The sequence below is a fragment of the Cryptosporidium parvum genome, chromosome 3, assembly GCF_000165345.1.
Source record: "Cryptosporidium parvum Iowa II chromosome 3, whole genome shotgun sequence".
In the NCBI taxonomy this organism is placed as follows: Eukaryota; Apicomplexa; class Conoidasida; order Eucoccidiorida; family Cryptosporidiidae; genus Cryptosporidium; species Cryptosporidium parvum.
This window is the reverse complement of record NC_006982.1, coordinates 650,547-668,171: the sequence shown is the minus strand read 5'-3', so window position 1 is coordinate 668,171 and position 17,625 is coordinate 650,547. Positions and strand designations below refer to the sequence as shown.

The 17,625-nt window shown below is 33.0% G+C and overlaps 9 protein-coding genes across 9 annotated transcripts; 3 read left to right on the top strand and 6 right to left on the bottom strand.

Moving 5' to 3' along the window:
* Positions 1–35: 35 nt before the first annotated feature.
* cgd3_2620 (putative DNA-directed RNA polymerase,possible RNA polymerase A/beta'/A'' subunit, long PHYSPTS repeat at C-terminus) lies at positions 36–5,744 on the bottom strand (the record flags this gene model as incomplete). Its single annotated transcript, XM_626822.1, has 1 exon — positions 36–5,744. A coding segment is annotated over one exon (5,709 nt), but the record flags the coding sequence as incomplete, so codon positions are not given.
* A 248-nt stretch (positions 5,745–5,992) lies between these two features.
* cgd3_2610 (hypothetical protein) lies at positions 5,993–6,568 on the bottom strand (the record flags this gene model as incomplete). The annotated part of the gene is made up of 1 exon (XM_626821.1): positions 5,993–6,568. One exon carries the CDS (start codon positions 6,566–6,568, stop codon positions 5,993–5,995), a length of 576 nt encoding a protein of 191 aa, XP_626821.1.
* An 80-nt stretch (positions 6,569–6,648) lies between these two features.
* cgd3_2600 (hypothetical protein) lies at positions 6,649–10,254 on the bottom strand (the record flags this gene model as incomplete). Its single annotated transcript, XM_626820.1, has 1 exon — positions 6,649–10,254. One exon carries the CDS (start codon positions 10,252–10,254, stop codon positions 6,649–6,651), a length of 3,606 nt encoding a protein of 1,201 aa, XP_626820.1.
* A 218-nt stretch (positions 10,255–10,472) lies between these two features.
* On the top strand, positions 10,473–12,104 carry cgd3_2590 (kinesin-related protein K2; the record flags this gene model as incomplete). Its single annotated transcript, XM_001388077.1, has 1 exon — positions 10,473–12,104. The coding sequence occupies one exon, from the start codon at positions 10,473–10,475 to the stop codon at positions 12,102–12,104; it is 1,632 nt and encodes a 543-aa protein (XP_001388114.1).
* Positions 12,105–12,156: 52 nt separating this feature from the next.
* Positions 12,157–13,341, top strand: cgd3_2580 (RNA binding protein; the record flags this gene model as incomplete). The annotated part of the gene is made up of 1 exon (XM_626819.1): positions 12,157–13,341. The coding sequence occupies one exon, from the start codon at positions 12,157–12,159 to the stop codon at positions 13,339–13,341; it is 1,185 nt and encodes a 394-aa protein (XP_626819.1).
* A 256-nt stretch (positions 13,342–13,597) lies between these two features.
* cgd3_2570 (conserved protein) lies at positions 13,598–14,737 on the bottom strand (the record flags this gene model as incomplete). The annotated part of the gene is made up of 1 exon (XM_626818.1): positions 13,598–14,737. One exon carries the CDS (start codon positions 14,735–14,737, stop codon positions 13,598–13,600), a length of 1,140 nt encoding a protein of 379 aa, XP_626818.1.
* Positions 14,737–15,846, bottom strand: cgd3_2560 (TBC1 domain containing protein; the record flags this gene model as incomplete). Its single annotated transcript, XM_626817.1, has 1 exon — positions 14,737–15,846. The coding sequence occupies one exon, from the start codon at positions 15,844–15,846 to the stop codon at positions 14,737–14,739; it is 1,110 nt and encodes a 369-aa protein (XP_626817.1).
* A 94-nt stretch (positions 15,847–15,940) lies between these two features.
* cgd3_2550 (hypothetical protein with carboxy terminus motif shared with DNA-directed RNA polymerase subunit and TFIIS) lies at positions 15,941–16,552 on the bottom strand (the record flags this gene model as incomplete). Its single annotated transcript, XM_626816.1, has 1 exon — positions 15,941–16,552. A coding segment is annotated over one exon (612 nt), but the record flags the coding sequence as incomplete, so codon positions are not given.
* Positions 16,553–17,159: 607 nt separating this feature from the next.
* Positions 17,160–17,567, top strand: cgd3_2540 (histone H3; the record flags this gene model as incomplete). The annotated part of the gene is made up of 1 exon (XM_626815.1): positions 17,160–17,567. The coding sequence occupies one exon, from the start codon at positions 17,160–17,162 to the stop codon at positions 17,565–17,567; it is 408 nt and encodes a 135-aa protein (XP_626815.1).
* Positions 17,568–17,625: the final 58 nt, after the last annotated feature.

Sequence of the window (17,625 nt, the reverse complement as noted above, 5' to 3'; positions counted from 1 at the left end):
ACTTATAGTTTCCTAATTATATATTACTTCGTAATTTATGAATTCTTTGTTTCGTCTAGAGGGGAAGACGGTGAATATTCAGCGTCTACCATTTTTCCAACAGAATACGATGGAGATCTAGGGACTGAAGCAACCGCTATAGGATCATATTGAGGTGACGATGGCGAGTACCCAGGAGAGCCAGAGTTATTTGAAATATAATTGGGTGAAGATGGAGAATAATTCGGAGAGGTAGGATTGTAATTTGGCGAGGTAGGAGAGTAGTGTGAGGTGGGAGAATAATTTGGCGATGCGGGGTTGTAGTTGGGTGATGTGGGTGAGTATTGAGGCGAAGTTGGAGAATAATGCGGTGATGATGGAGAATAGTGTGGTGATGTTGGAGAGTAATGCGGTGATGTTGGTGAATAATGTGGCGAGGTAGGAGAGTAGTGAGGCGATGTTGGAGAATAATGTGGAGATGTTGGCGAATAATGTGGTGATGTTGGAGAATAATGTGGAGATGTTGGTGAATAATGTGGTGATGTTGGTGAATAATGTGGTGACGTTGGTGAATAATGTGGTGACGTTGGTGAATAATGTGGTGACGTTGGTGAATAATGTGGTGATGTTGGTGAATAGTGTGGTGATGTTGGTGAATAATGTGGAGATGTTGGTGAATAATGTGGAGATGTTGGTGAATAATGCGGTGATGTTGGTGATAAATCTGGACTTATGTTACTTATTTTGTTGTCTGAATTTAATGGTGAAGATGGTGAGTATGAGCTAAGTGTATTGTTAACCTTATACTTTTTTCTAGCCCTTTCAGAAACCTCTGTATTGTATGTTGGGCTACTTGCTGCATAGATGGGAGAAGTTGGTGTGTAATCCATAAGTGGTGAGGATGGACTCATAGGAGAATATGGAACTGGGCTGAATATCCCTCCTGGTGAAACTGGACTCATTGGCGATCTTGGAGTCATTTGAACAGGAGAAAATTGACCAGAAATCATAGGGGACATTGGTTCATAAGATTGGTAAAGCGGAGACATTGGAGAAAGAGGCGACATTGGAGATTCAAAAGAATCCGATTCAAATGCCCCGCTGTCGGAATAAGATCTTGTTGTTTGAGAAAGCGTAGAGAATTTCCCGAGTTTGGCAAATTCTCCATGAATTTCAAGATGAGTAGCAGTATCCCTAAGTTTATCAGGGTCAATTAGGACGTCAAAGCATGCAGTTCCATATGGAGCAAGCTGCCCAAGCATAACATTTTCGCTTACGCCATTAAGATAATCAGTTTCTCCAAACATAGCAGCATCCATTAAGACTTCAACTGTCTCTTCAAAACTGCACTTTTGAAGCGGGCCCTTATCAACTCTATTGATACCATGTCTTGTTATACTCATTAAGTGGCCCTTTTGAGTCATATTATCGCAGAGTAGTGCTAAGTGCCTATAGTTTACATAACTTCCATCAAATGAAATTACTGTTCTCAACTCTCTAAGAAGAGCTCTTCTTACGGCTTCGATCCCTAATACACTAAAGACTTCAGTTATATCGTTTGAGATTGTTCTTGTACTATCTATTGCTGTGTGGCAAAGCACTGCTTCAAGATTACACCCATCTGTGTCAAGCACCCATTGGTTGTCTCTCACCATTTTCTGACTAACACTATCATATCTAGAAACCTGTTCCTCTTTCATATAAACCTTCTTAATATTGTTTATCCCTCTAAGGGTAATTTGAGAAAGACATTCCGTCATTAGTTTTTCCAGGAATTTATGCTCTTCAACTCCTGACGTAATTGAGGGAGAAATCGAGTCGTTTTCTTCAGAAGAATGTATATTATCGCGAATATTATTGGTAGGTTCAATGTTTTTAATTCGGAGTCTTAATACAAGCTCATCTGAGTTATCGTCAGTCCAAATACAATCCAACTCATCTTTACTAAATTCCATTAAAATTTTGTCACCAATTTCTTTCATTGACAGTTTTTTGTCAGTAACAAGCTTGTTATTCAACTGAATTCTTAATAGCCAAGTACCAAGTCTGCTTGTAATATCCGCATCATCCGGAAATTCATAATAATCACTAACCCAACTCTTATCTGCTTCGACAATAGTCTTGTCTTGTTCTGGGTCATATAAAATGTGCGCAATAGTCGTAATGTTTTGTAGCATCGTATGTTCTAATAATGTTAATACATCTTTTGCCTGTTCTTGGTCGTTTGCAATCCCGCTTTCAAGATAAACAGTTAAGGTTGGTGTTCTAACATTTTTTGCAACATTAATTAGCTCTCTCAGCCTTGGAACACCGAGAGTTACATTTTTTGAGCCCACACCAGCAAAGTGGAAGGTATTTAATGTCATTTGCGTTGCAGGTTCTCCAATTGACTGTGCTGCTATAGTGCCAACCATCTCACCGGAGTGTGCAAGACTTCTATAAAACTGATGTTCAATTTCCCCAAGTATCCACTCAAATGCAGTTGGTCCAAGCCTATCAACCTCTAATATTTTTTTACTAGCTAAAGAGCTTCTAATATGTATCCCTAGCAAAGTTGTGGCATTCTTTTGAACTTCAGCAATAATACTATCAAATACAAAATTAGATTTATTGCCTTCATCATTGATAATCCCGACGTTCTTCCAAAGCAATAGTTTATCAAGCAATGATTCAACCTTTTTTATGATGTAAACTGGCCCCCAATCCTTGCTCGATGACGTATCACTTACCCTTTGTGGAAACTTTTGTTGAGCCATTTGAATTATTCTATTGATATTAATCGGAAGATGTTGTCTTGTTTCACCATCTGGGAAAATGTCTTTCCCAAGCTGCTCGCGGTCTGTTACAAGTTGTTTATACTCGGAGTTCAGTATATTCTGAGATTCTAGATCAAATTGTAGATTTTTTATCAAGGAAGGTTGGACACCAGCCCAGCTAGAACCCCATCTCGGATGTTCAAGATTGTGACGATACTTGTGCTGGAACACTGCTGCCTCCATCTGTAGTAGTTCGATAACTTGGTCCTCAATAAACTCTCCTGCCATTCCATCTTCTCCATAAAGAAATTGAATAATGTCGCCATTACTATTCCTAACAGTTCTATCATACTGTACCATACAATCTTCCATTGCCTTTATTAGCCTTCTTTGTATATACCCTGTTTCTGAAGTTTTACAAGCAGTATCAATGATTCCTTCTCTGCCTCCCATAGCATGAAAAAAAACTTCCTGGGGTGTAAGACCTGAAAGATATGAGTTCGAAACAAAACCACGACTTTCAGGCCCATAATCATATTTCAAAAAATGTGGCAAGCTTCTATCCCTAAACCCAAATGGAATACGTTTACCTTCGACATTTTGCTGCCCAACGCATGCCATAATCTGTGAAATATTTATAGTTGACCCTTTGCTTCCACATTGGACCATTGCAACAATATTGTTTTTAGAAGAATCGAGGTTCTCAGTTGCAATCGTACCAGACAACTCACGCGCACTATTCAATTCCTGATTAACTTGAGCCTCAAAAGATTCAATTAGGCTCTTACCTGGCTGACAATCAAGTTTACCTTTCTGAGCGCGCCTGATAATTTGTTGAACTTGTAACTTTGAGCCTTCTAAAGAGTTCATTATTTTTTCCAAGGTATAATTTTGTGGTTGAATGTCCTGACATCCTACAGTGAAGCCGTGCTCAAGAAGCCATGTATTAACTACCATCTGAGTATACGTCAAAAACAATCCAGTTTTTTCTGGGCCAATTTCATTCCATAAAATGTGAATTAGTGAACCTGAAGAAGACCCTGCAATTTTTTTTGTGAGTACTCCGCAAATATGCTCTCCCTTCTGGATTATTACTTGATTATCCAGCTCTGATATCCAAGGATTGTTAACTATAGCTTCTTTAGAATCATCTTTATCTGTATTAGAAGAGTTATTAGATTGCTTAATCGATACAATACTACCATCTCGCATTAAATTCAATTCAATTGGCTCACCCAAGTCTGTTGTAAATGCAAGTAGCACTGTAATAATCTGTTTCCCAGTCCATAAAGGCTGAGGCCTAAGTATTGCAGGAGGAGGGATGTTTCCGTTCCAATAAGGAATACATAATAAGAGCTGTAAAAATTTATCTCTAGTTAAAAAGGTTGATTTTCTCGTTAGAAGAAAAATTCCAAGTAATGAATCCTGAACTATGCCTATTACGGGTTTGTTACCTTGAGGAGAAACTATTTGTCTCGGAACCATCATCAAGTTTTTGATTTCAGATCGGGTCTCATGCGATTGCGCCAGGTGAAGGTTCATTTCATCTCCATCAAAGTCTGCATTATATGGCGAAGTTACCGAAAGATTAAGTCTAAATGTAGAATAAGGTAAAATTTTTACACGATGACCCATAATACTCATCTTATGTAGACTAGGCTGCCTGTTGAAGAGCACTAGATCATCATTCTTCATATGCCTTTCAACCTTCCATCCATATTGAAGAATATTATTCGAATTATTTGAGGTATTTGAAAACCTTAGGTCAACCTTTGTTCCGTCCTCCTGAATAATACTAGTTGCTCCTGGCCATTCATGCGGTCCTCTTTGCACCAACTCCTTTAGCTCTTCTATATTATATGGTGTAACAACTTCAGGATAAGTAAGTGTCATAGCAATAGAATATGGAACTCCAACTTGGTCGACAGCTAAGTTAGGATCGCCTGTTATTACTGTTCTTGCAGAGAAATCTACCCTTTTACCCATTAAGTTACCGCGTATGCGACCATCCTTGCCTTTTAGACGTGCTCTGAGAGATTTGATTGGCCTGTTACTCCTTGTTCTAGATTGAGGCAAACCAGGTAAGTCGTTATTAATAAGTGTAATTAAATGATATTGAAGTACAGTTGACATTTCACTAATAATATGTTCAGGAGACCCAATACGAATCTGTTTTTTAAGATTTTCATTCAACTTGATTATTTGTTGTAGTTTTAAAGTCAAATCATCTTCGCTCCGATCGCTTCCGAATTGAACGTATGGTCTAACAGCTGGAGGAGGAATCGGTATTACCGTATTAATAAACCAAGAAGGATTACATTTTACAGGATCAAATCCAAGAATCTTCATGTCATCGTGAGATATCCTTTTAAAAATTGTAAGTACCTCTTCTGCGGCTAGCAACCTCTTCGAATCAACACTTTCATCGTCAATAATTCTGTTTTCATCTTGATTTTGATTAATATACAAATTATATCCTTCTTTCGAATAGGTTGGTTGGACAAACCCGCATCCAGAACCATCACTAGAAATTATACATCTGGATGAAGAGCTTCTCATTTCTAGAATTTTCTTCAATCTAAGTCTTGGATTCTTAATGCGTTTTATTTGTTTAAACTTGGGATCTAATGTATCAACGAATAACTTAGAGCATGCATAGCACACGCATCTGAGAAGCTTAAGTACTGTAGTAATAAATCCGATATGAAACATGGGCTTTCCAAGCTCAATATGCGCAAAGTGGCCAGGACATGTTTTTATATCCATATGACAAGTTTCGCAAAGAATATGATAGTCTGTTGTGCCCAACAATGGGTCGTTAAGCCCACCTGATTTAGGTCTTCCATTTTCATAAATATCTGATACTTTAATCTCGAGTACGGAATACTTACGTATTAGTTCGGGTGAAAGGACGCCAAATTCGATACTAAATACTCTTTTTAACTCTTTACTGCTAAATGGAGAGTTCAACTCCAATGCTGTGGACATAATTTCCTGGATAATTCGCCTTTAAATATGACCTCAACGCCAAAATCAGGAACAACGTAACTATTGTTTTTTGTTTCAATTATTACATCGATCATCAGGGCGTCATGTCTAGTGAATATAAGCGGTGGTATAAAACAAATTTTAAGACATTAATTGGTATAATGGTATTAATATTTTTTGCCAAATATATAAATAATTGCAGAATCTACTAACATATTCTTGAAGTCTAGAAGTAGTAAATGATCTAGTAATTACGAAGATAAACTAAGTCACAATACTTTATTAGTTAAAAGTAGTTTCCTTCTTTTCAAAGCCAGTTCTCTTTTAGCCTTTAGCTTTTCCTCAATTCCACAACTAGTGTCTAAGTTCTGATTGGAATTAATGGATTTTGAATCATCATTTTGATCGCCGACTATATTTCTTTGATCAGTATGCTCTTTTGAACTGATTGGTCTAAACTCGTAATTGCTCATATTAGAATGCATCCCACTTTTGATTGATTTGTAGTTAAATACCGTTCTCAAACGGTAATCTTGCGTTTCTGTATGAAATGTGAATTTTTCAATAGTTTTACAAAAATCAAATAAGGACATTTTCTTTGTCGAAATCAGTGACTTCCAGTTTTCGAAAACTTTTATCATTTCATGGATTGATTTGAGCTCTTCCTCAATTTCATTTCCTGATGGGTAAAATTTAAATAATAAAAAATTACTAGAAAACAAGTCCCAAAGATTATTCCTTTCGTTACTTGAAAATATTAATTTTTTATTAAGCGTTGTTGTGGGGTTAAGACTTTGTTGTTGAATATGCTTTATATTTTCAGGAACAATATTATTGGCATCCATTTGATTAGTTTATTTATCCTTTGGTTCTTATCTTGGTGTTGATTATTTTTTGAAGAAAAATCGCATGTAGCAGAATCCCGCTAAAATTTGTTAATTTTCAACTTTAAATTAAATTCTCCTCGAGTTTCAGAAATAATACTAATATTGTTAAAAATTGCAGTTAAGTTATTTTCCGCTAATTTAATCATGATAACTATTTCTTTTAGGCATGTTGTGTTATAGTTTTTACTTTGAACGATTAACTTGGAATTAATAATACATGGGAATTTAAAATATATATGAAATATGGTTTTTGAGACAACAATTCTCCATTTAACTGAAAGGAACGAATTAATTGGAGATATTAGTAAGTTTACTATGTTGTTTAACGTTTCAAACTTGATTTCAGCTGAATTCAATTTAAGGTAAAATTTGGTGAAATAGTAGAGAACTTCTAATGTAGATATACACATTTTTTGAAATTCCGAATTTAATTCTGACTCTCTATCATCCATAAGTGTAATGGCTTCATGGCTTGAAAAAATAAATTCAATAAATTCTGTAATCAATGGAATTAATTTGTCTTCTAGAACTTTAATTGCAAATTCAGTGCATGAAATGATTAATTGTATTACAATAATATTTGTTTGGCAAAGCTCACGTGATTTGATTGCTTCAATTTTAGATTTTTCAAAGTTATCGCTTCTTATGTTGCTTATTATAGCCATCCATTGATTAATTATCCCAGGAATTATCATATTTGCGTAGGGAAATAAACAAGTTGTCTCAGTGGAAAGTATAAAAATACAATTTAATAATGAATATGTAGACAAATATCGATGATCCTGAATGCTAAAATTCTTCTCATCACTCTCTGATGTATATGAATAGATAATATTAATCATTCTTTCAATAACTTTACGAATTTTTGAAATTTCATTAGAAATATCAATTTCCTCCAGTAATTCCTGTTCAAAAAGATCTAAATGATCTATATTTTGGCTTTTAATACTATTTATAAAATTTTGTGTTGGATAAAAGTTAGGAATGTCATTCTCTTGTGAAGTTATATAATCTAAGAAATATTCATAGTATATTTCTTTAATTGTGGTATTTAATGTTTGGAAAGATTCAAGTTTCTGTTTGAAAGCAGAAATTTGTGCGTTCTTGAATATCTTATGAAAGGAAAAATTATCCCAATATGTTAGAATGCAGTTTGCTATACGTTTTGTGATTATTGCAATAAATTCAAATATCCAAGGATTATTATTTATATTTATATCATTAAACTTTTCAATTAAATCTGATAGTTCCAAAATGAATCCCAATTTACAATGCTGAAGAGCCGTCAAGATTAGATCAACTTTTTCCTCGGAATAGCCTTTATAGTACATAATTTCTAGTGACCTAATGATTTCAAGAGAATATTCATTAATAATCGTATTAATTGAAAATTTATATGATGAATAACCTAACATTAGAAAAATTTGGTTTAGAATATAAGCTGCAATTTTCTTCGTAATTGGTGAGCCATAGCCATATAGTGATATTAATTGCGTTATGACTTTATTAAGTTTTTTAATAAAAATTTCTCCATCTAATCCAATATTTCTCGCAATTAATAGTAGATTTCCCAGAAGAATTAATAAAATATTTCTATTAATTTCTGTATAATTTGACATACTCTCTTGAATAAGTTCTATACTTAATTCCTCAATAGCAAAGTTGAACCAACTAATTATAATATTTGGCAAATTTTTTGTTTCAAAATTCGGCAGTTCGTTATATAGAGGATTGCCAAATACTGATTGATTTAAAATGAGTTGCGTGGCATTACATACTAAGATATATAAAATAAAATGTTGTAAAGGAATATGTTTATCTCTCTCACTATTACAAAGTTTTACAAAATGTTGCGTAATACATTGAAGAATATATTTACACTCCATTTTTTCATAGTTCAAATCTAATATTGAAATTGAAATTGATTTAATAAATAAGCTTGAAATCATTTTTGATTTCTCAAACCCAAATCTCTTAATATTGAAAAAAGTTAAGGTGAATAAGTCACCATATAGCTGAAAAGCTTCCAGTTTGTCATTGGATATAATACTCTCATTCTTATTTGGAATATTATAAGAATAGTTTTGGAATATATTATTGCTCGTTCTTTCTGTTAAATCGATTGCTTTCAGAATATAATTTTCCTTATTTAACGATCGGTTTTTAAAATTGAAGCTAAAATTTTTCTTTGAATCTTTAATTGATTTTTCGTACATTGTTAGGTTTAGATTAGATATTAGTATGATAAGAAAAAAGTTGAAGGCTTTTTCTGCACAAAATGTGGAAATTATATGCTTAAAAAATTGATTTTCTGTTTTATGGAAGCCAATATATAAAGTTAGTTTACGAATAAAGTCTGTTAAATTATTTTCTTCATTAAGTTCAACCGAAGTAAATTTTTCCGTGTTACTTTGATCAAAATTAATTCCAAACTTTCGAGAATAATTTGAAAAAAATGACCTCATCTTTCTGTTACTTTGATTTTTTGAAATCGAATTAAGAACATTATCAATTAGTGGATTATTATAATTGCCTTCGGATTTCAATGAAATTAAAAAGTCAAGAGAAGTTATTAAAAGTTCGTCAAAGCTATCGTAAAAAATATCAAATAAATCTGTAAAACACATTCTTGTAATACTTGCGAAAAGTGATTTAACTTTTAACATGCATACGCTATCATTTAAATAATTTATATTACCACTTTTATATGAGCAATCTAAGTTCAATTCTAATGTTTTATACTTGATAATATAGTTCAATATTTTAGCTGTGTTTTTAATATTTTCCATGTTCGAGCAGATATTTTTCGTTTCATGATTCAAGTTAGAAAGACAATTACTTATCCATTCAATTATTGCAAATAATGATAATTCTATTAGTTTTTTGGAGCTACCTTTCTCAATAGAATTAATTAGTTGTATGCTTAATCTTTGAATAACTCCAGGGTACACTTTTATTAATAAATCATTATTTTCAATAATGCCTGGAATTTCAGATAATAACTTTAGAGCTAAAGTTTGGGTTTCTTTTGAATAATTGAATTCATTTTTGCTGGGAATTGCTATTGATAATAAAAATTGTATAATTACAGGGATAATTAGATGTTGATTTATATTCGTATTTGTATTTTTATGTTCCCAATATTCCCAAAAAATATTAAAGTCTAGATGTGCAATTTTAATACTATATTCAATAATAAATTCATTTCTTTCGTAAATAAATATACGTAGAACTTCAGTTATTACGTAAAGTATATCAAAAAAAGCATTTGATATGCGACTAAAAATGATTTTTGATGTCTTTGAATTCATTTTTTGCAAGACATTCAAGAGAATTTTTAATAGTTCTTCCAATTGCAGAGAAGATTTCGTATTTAAATTTTTGTTATGATTCGAACCACTTAATTCATTAGTTGGATGAAGTTTATTCCTTATACAATTGTGAATTGCCATGATTATTGGTGGAACAATAACTTCTGCGCAAGATGAGATACAATAGCCGTCACATTTTGAAATTGACTCATCAATTTCTAGAAGGATCTCAGTAGATTCTAAGATACTCAAACGGAATAGCAAAGAAAGCTTATCATGCAGTAATTTAATTGTGCCCCTAATTGGGACTTCCTCAAAAGTATTGTTTGACATAAGTTAAATTAATTATACATTTTTTATAATTATTGTAGCGCGATACTCTATGCAGTTGAAAAGCTAGGAAATGCAAAAAATTAGTTATTACATTAATTTTGAATAAATTTAGATAAAGTTACTTACAACTTTTTGCTTTCAAATTTTCAGCTCTTTTTTAAAGCGGTTATGCTTTTGATGTGGGTTAGTTAATCTTACTTGTGAATAAAGCTATTTTAATGAAAAGAGAAAATACACAAATAAGATATAATAAATCTAGACAAGGGGATATTAATATATTTTTCCAAGAAAAAATCAATGATCTCGAAAGTAAGCAAGCTGAACTTTCGGATTTGTTGATTAGAAGACAAAATGATGCCGACCATCTTATTTTGATCAACAAAGAAAAAAGTAACACAATTAATTCAATTAAAAAAAAATTATCCGTTATGGTGGAAGATCATAAATCTTACACGAACGAAATGAACGAATTAAAGAAAAATCTTAAGGAAATGTTAGACAATAAAAAAGATCAACTATTGAGAATTGAAACAAAATTAGGTAAATTAAAACAGTTGCATGATGAAGCAACCAACGAAAATAATGAACTAAAAGAAACGTTTTCTGAGAAATCAATAATAAAAAGAGACCTTGAAAATAAGTTAGAAGTTTTAAATGAAACTATTAAGAAAAAATATTGGGCAAATACGGCAAGATTATCATTAGCTCAACAGTTAGAGCTTGCAAACCAAGAAATTTTATCATGGAAGTATCGCTTGCAGCGCCACTCAATATTGTTAAATGATACCAGGAGAAAGTTATTTAATGAATTACAAGATATAAGGGGTAATATACGAGTATTTTGCAGAGTTAGGCCTCCTACAATTTCGGAGCAAGATTTTTGCATTAAGTATGATATTTCGGAGGATGCATCAACAATTACTATAAATAACACAACTACCAGAGGTACAAATCTTTTAACATTTAAATTTGACTACATTTTCTCTTCAGTTTCGACTCAACATGAGGTTTTTGAAGAAGTTTCACAACTAATACAGTCGGCTTTAGATGGTTACAATGTTTCTTTATTTTCCTATGGACAAACTGGAAGTGGAAAAACATTCACTATGTTGGGTGGGAAAGATGTAAATGAATATGGGATGATTCCTAGAGCTCTTAAGTTAATTTTTGATAATATAGATAGGAATTGTGAAAAGGGATGGACATATAACCTTGAATATTCCGCAATTGAAGTTTATAACGAAACTATCCGTGACCTAACTACACCTAAACAGAAAAATTCGGAAGTAAAAATAGACCAATTTGGTTCTGCAACTATTGTTGGAATTAATTTAATCAAAGTCAATAATATCAACGATGTGAATAATTTGTTAAAAATGGCACACAAACACCGATCAGAGGCATCAACAGATTGCAATGAAAGAAGTTCAAGATCGCACAGTATTATTCAGTTGAAGATATCTGGAAAACACTGTCAAGACGCAGACGAGTCAAACCCCGATTCAAGGAATATAAGTTCAACCTTATCATTAATCGACCTAGCCGGGTCAGAAAGGGTAAACAAAAGCGGTGTTGCAGGAGAAAGAATGAAGGAAGCTCAGTTTATCAATAAGTCATTGAGTGCATTAGGAGATGTAATTCAGTCTATTAATCAGGGGAAGGATCATATACCCTTTAGAAATAGTAAGCTTACAATGGTTCTCAAAAATTCACTTGGAGGAAATAGTAAAGCAGCTATGTTGGTGCACATCTCACCTTCTTCACATTCCATAAACGAAACTATTAGCTCTCTAAGGTTTGCATCTAAAGTTCAAAACTGTGTAACGAATCGCAACAGAGAAAAAAACTAATTAGGCGCCGGCTATTTGGCGCCTCTATGGGCGGTAAGCCATTGCTTTTCAAATGTTTCATTTGTCACGTTTCTGGGGAAAAACAACCCAACATGTTTCAATGTTTAGATCAGATCCTTATTCTCAGAGTATTGCAAGTAATAATGATAATAGGCTGTTCTTAAATTCGAATCACCAAAATTATTCGATTCAATATCAAGGCGCATCTAAAAATCCATGTCAACATGTAATTACAACTGATTTGGATGATCCTATTACTGAAACATATATTTCCAGAACACTCTACCTTTGTAAACTGCCATATGATATGACTGAAGACTCCGTTAGAGAACTTTGCGAACCATTTGGCGATCTGAAGAAAGTTGCCGTATATCCTCGTAAAGGAATTGCATTTGTAGAATACTTTGATATAAGAAAAGCGGAAGGGGCAAGAAATACATTGAAAAGTTCCTTAGTTCAAGGAAGAATAATTGATGCTCAGTATTCTAGAGGTAGAGACGGTAGGCCCTCGAGAGATACTAATACAGGAACGTTGTATATTAAACCGATTGTAAGTAATAAAACTGCAACCGACCCGAATACTGAAGACGATTATAAAGAGTTATTTTGCGCCTATGGCGAAGTTAAAAAGGTCAGCAGTAATCGAAAGCGAGAATCAGAGAAGTTTGTAGAGTTCTACGACATTAGAGGTGCAGAAGCATCTCAAAAAGCCTTGAATGGCTATGATTTTAATGGAGTTATCTTAGAGATTCAGTTTGCAAATACGCATAGCAGAACGTTAAATTCTGACTCCAGAGCTACTGCAAGTAGTCGGAACTCAGGTGTTTGTAACAAATCTCTTCGCATTTCAAGCGAGGAAAGGTATAAACAGCAATCATCGTTGAACACAAAAAAGAAGTACAAACCTATAAAATGCGGCACTTCCAGAGTGCTCAAAAGACTAGTTGCAAGAGATGCTTCACACTGTGAATTATATTCCGAATTTTCAAAACGAAATGTTAATCGTAATGATCTACGCGTTCATCCGGATTTTAGGTTATTATATCAATCATCGGCTCCTTTTCAAGAAACGAATAATTTGGGTGAATTTGGTAAATTCCCAATCATTACACAACGCCCAAGCGATGACTCTACAAGAACAGGAAATATTGCGGAGTCTCTAAAAACACTATTATCTACGTTTAAGCATCAAAAATATGATATTGAGTGTAATAATTCTAAAAATAATGCTTATTAATATAAATATATGTACATATATTATATTCCCAACCCTCAGATGAATACTTTGTCTGCTTTACAACTTATCTAGATTAGAACTCATTATTTATATTGGGCCAAACTTTAATTATTTTAATAGCCCTATATTAATATTATTTATTTAGTAGGCAATTACGAAATGTTTAAAGGTTACTGATAATTATTATTGGCTATCAAGCAATAGCTTTGAATTAAGTCGAATAATTGAGTTTCTATATTTATCTTATTTCATAAGATTAATAGCTAATAATGAAAATGACAGTTGGTGTATCCAACTCAATATTAAATATCATAGGAATGACTTTAGAGTCACGTGAGATTGTCAAGCCATTTTCAATACAGCAATCGACAAAGTATTGAATGGTATGCTGATTCCTTACTGTGTTTACAGAGATTGCATATGTTGACATCGAGCCAAAATCTGCTTCTTGAAGCTCATCCCATTTAACCGATTTATTTTTGGGATCCTTACTAATACATTTCTTATGATAAGAACCAAATTTTTTTTCATGACAAGATGATAAAAAGAATCTAAGGGTTCTAACAAATAAAAGAGTTAAATCATTATCATAAATTACGTCAGATGAGATAATAATAGGATTTTTTAAAGGTTTGAGAATTTCTTTTGCGATGTTAATATTTATAGTTTCCCAGTCAAGACACATTACTCTCGCATATTTTTTATTAGAATTAGATTTGGCATGTTCTTCAAATTCTGAGTTTAACAAAATTCCATTAATTTCAAAGTTATATCTAAGGTTATTAATAATTTTCGGATCGTGGTCTGTAGAGCAGATACTTTTTATAGGTAGAACCGAATATGGTATAATACTTGAAATACCAATTCCGCTACCAAGTTCAATTAAATCAGAATTAGCAACATTTCTTCCAAGATTTACAGAATGAATCAGCCATTCTACAAGTCGATATCCAGCAGACCAAGGTCTCATTCCAACTAAGTTACATTCTTCAAATCCAAATACAAAATTCCCAGAGTTCACTAGATTTGAAGAATTCAAACAAATATCAGTTTGATTGTTAGGGAAAGTAATGATAATATGAGAAACTAAATTAGAGTGGCACGAACCCATTAATTGAGACAGATGCATATATAACTCATCAGAAACTTCATCGCCAGCACTCTCAATAATTTTTACAATTTCACATATTAAATTTCTTTGGTAAATTAAAGGGAGCGGATATTTTTTCAAAATTTCACAGTTTAAAATATTTTTCACTAAATCTACTTGAAGGGCCAAATCTTTGAATAGGCCTATATGCTTACAAATAGAAATAACCGTTTTTTTTGACTGTAAAGTAAATATTGCATTCTTAAGTCTATTCATTTTTTTTTGTTTTTTTTTGCGGTACCGCATCAATTAGAATAATCAATTAGATGTCTCGGAGAAAAATGGAATAAACTTTGCAAAACAAATGCCTGCGCAAGAAGTGAGTCAATATCTCTTTCTGTCCAATTTTTTGTAGGAGAATTTTGCAGAAACAACATGATTTCTGAAAATTCCATATTTCTAAGCTTTTTTTCCCAGTGCAACAGGAATGCTGCGCAAACATAAACATGAAACGCATTAAAATGTGAAATTACATTGTTTCCAGTAGGAATCTGATCTAATGATGTAATTGAGCTTGATCTTAGTGGCTTATTTGTTTTATTGAGAGTATTTTCTGCAATGTATGTGTCCCACAGCCTCACAACACACTTTGTGGGGAATTCTCTGGTCAACAAACAGTTCATCCATCTGAATGAAAATTGCAGAAAATCAACACCCTGTTCTTTCAAATGTTGGAATAAAGGCTTGTTTGTCCTTTTTATAATATCTTGTAGGTGCACAATAAGTTTGTGTATTCCTGGTTGTTCTGTAACATAATTTTCTTGTAACGTATCAAGCATCCTCGTTAAACACCAATATATTTCAACCTCAATCTCAAACATCCTTTCAGAAGATATTTTATTGATATCTAGAAGTTCAATATCGCCTTCTGGAGAGAACGGAAGTAGAAAAACTACGAGAAAAGGAGGTAATAAATCATTAATTCCTTGTACATATCCGCTAGCAGGATTTCTAATTGCCCAAAGGAATAATACTCTTTCCATTAAATCAAGAATTATTCGGTTTTTTAAGGATTCATATTCAATTGAGGTTCTGGGGAGATCTACCCTAATCTGCCTTAATATCTTCTTTTCTTGTTCAGAATAATTATCATGTTCAATATGTTCTTTCAAAAGCAATCTATATTCGTTGATTTTTTTAAGTTTATACGAATTCTTTCGATCTTTCCTCGGTGGTAGATATCCCAGCATTATCTGCCAGGCATCTCTTCGTAACTCTGGCGGAGAACCTCTAGGAACACCGGACCAAAGTAAGTCTTGTAAAAGTTTAATATCAATACATTCCTGTTCCAAAACGGACAAAAAACGACCCTCTTTTGTAGGCTCAGTTGAATTAATAAGAACGTCAAGAGACATTAACCCATAATAAAGTTATTTGATTGAAAAAAAGATGAGCGCAAATATAGAGCGCATAATAAAAGAAAAAAAGTGCTAGTTGAGAAAATAAACGTTAATTATTAATAACCCTACGATGCTGGCATTTACAACATTCATACATGACTGTAGTACCCTCATCTGCAGATCTAGCCTGGAATTGAGTAAAGAATGCCTCGTTATGTGAGCATTCAGGACAAATTTCCTGGATTTTAGGAGCCTTCTTTTTATGCATAGCATCAAGAACCCTAATAACACTATTGGATTTCCCTGACTTATTATCTGACTCTTTTTCTATTCTTTTCCCAACGCTAATAGACTTTGCCCACCACTTATTGTTAGTTCCAAAACATAACGATTTTCTAATACCTGTTATATAAATGCGCTTCTTCTCAAAAGAATTACTATTAGTATTAATTGTAGAATCTGAAGAATTATGATTGTGTAATTTCAAAAATCGGTAATTACATATTTTGCATCTCAAATAATGGTTTTCAATCAAATTGTGAGACGATGATGTGTACTCGTTCTCAAAAGCATCTAATAAAAACAAGAAGTCATACGAATTACCACAGCTCGGACAGCCGCCGTATAATTGACTATTAAAATTGTCACCCTTAGAAAAACTAAACTGAAACTTCGGAAAATTGGAATTTCGTTGTTTGGTGGTATTAATATCTACATCAATTTATTTTATTCGTTATATCTAGTTGTCCGACTTACCCTCAGTGTAAATGAATGATTGCATCAAATCTTTAATAATGTATGGTTCAATATTTGTTAGTTCAATAGAAATGCCATCCTTCCCTATATTCTTAAGCTACAGAAATTACAATAACCCAAATTTGATAGGCAGTAACTTACCAATTCAGATGATATCTTTTCTTTGTGATTATTGAAAAACATTCTAAAAAGTAACGACTAAATTCTACGCGCGCAAACTAATTTTACATTTTTTCTTTGAATTTCAACTAGAATAAAAAGTGAACCAACAATTTCAATCTTAAACTAAATATAAAATCTTGAGTTTGATATTTACCATATTTTGTTTATTTTTAAATATAAATTTAAGGATAGAAACTCATAAATCAAAATTTCGAAAATCGAGTATTATTTTAAGCTAAATACATAAATGTGTCTGTACAATATTAATGTTTAATTACTTTTGATGCTGTCCACTTCTTTATTTTTTTTTTTGTTTCTAATTAGTTCTTCAGATCTTTATTTGGCGCTTGTTTTGGCGCAGTTTTTTGGAATTTTTTTTACCTGATTTTTTTACTTGCATAATTTTTAGAATGGCAAGGACCAAACAGACAGCGAGAAAATCGACAGGAGGTAAAGCACCTCGTAAGCAATTGGCCTCTAAGGGCGCAAGGAAATCAGCTCCTGTTACAGGAGGGGTAAAGAAACCTCGTCGTTACAGACCAGGTACTGTTGCCCTGAGAGAAATTCGTCGTTTTCAGCGTTCTACTGAATTGCTAATTAGAAAGCTTCCATTCCAGAGGCTAGTACGAGAGATTGCGCAGGATTTCAAAACCGATTTGAGATTCCAATCTCAGGCTGTAATGGCACTACAAGAGGCTGCTGAGGCATATTTAGTTGGGCTTTTCGAAGATACAAACTTGTGCGCCATACACGCTCACCGTGTAACAATAATGCCAAAAGACATTCAGCTCGCAAGAAGAATTAGGGGTGAAAGGTAGTTAATGATCAAGCTTTAATTACTAAAAACATCGGACTAACGGTTGAAGGAACAGGTGG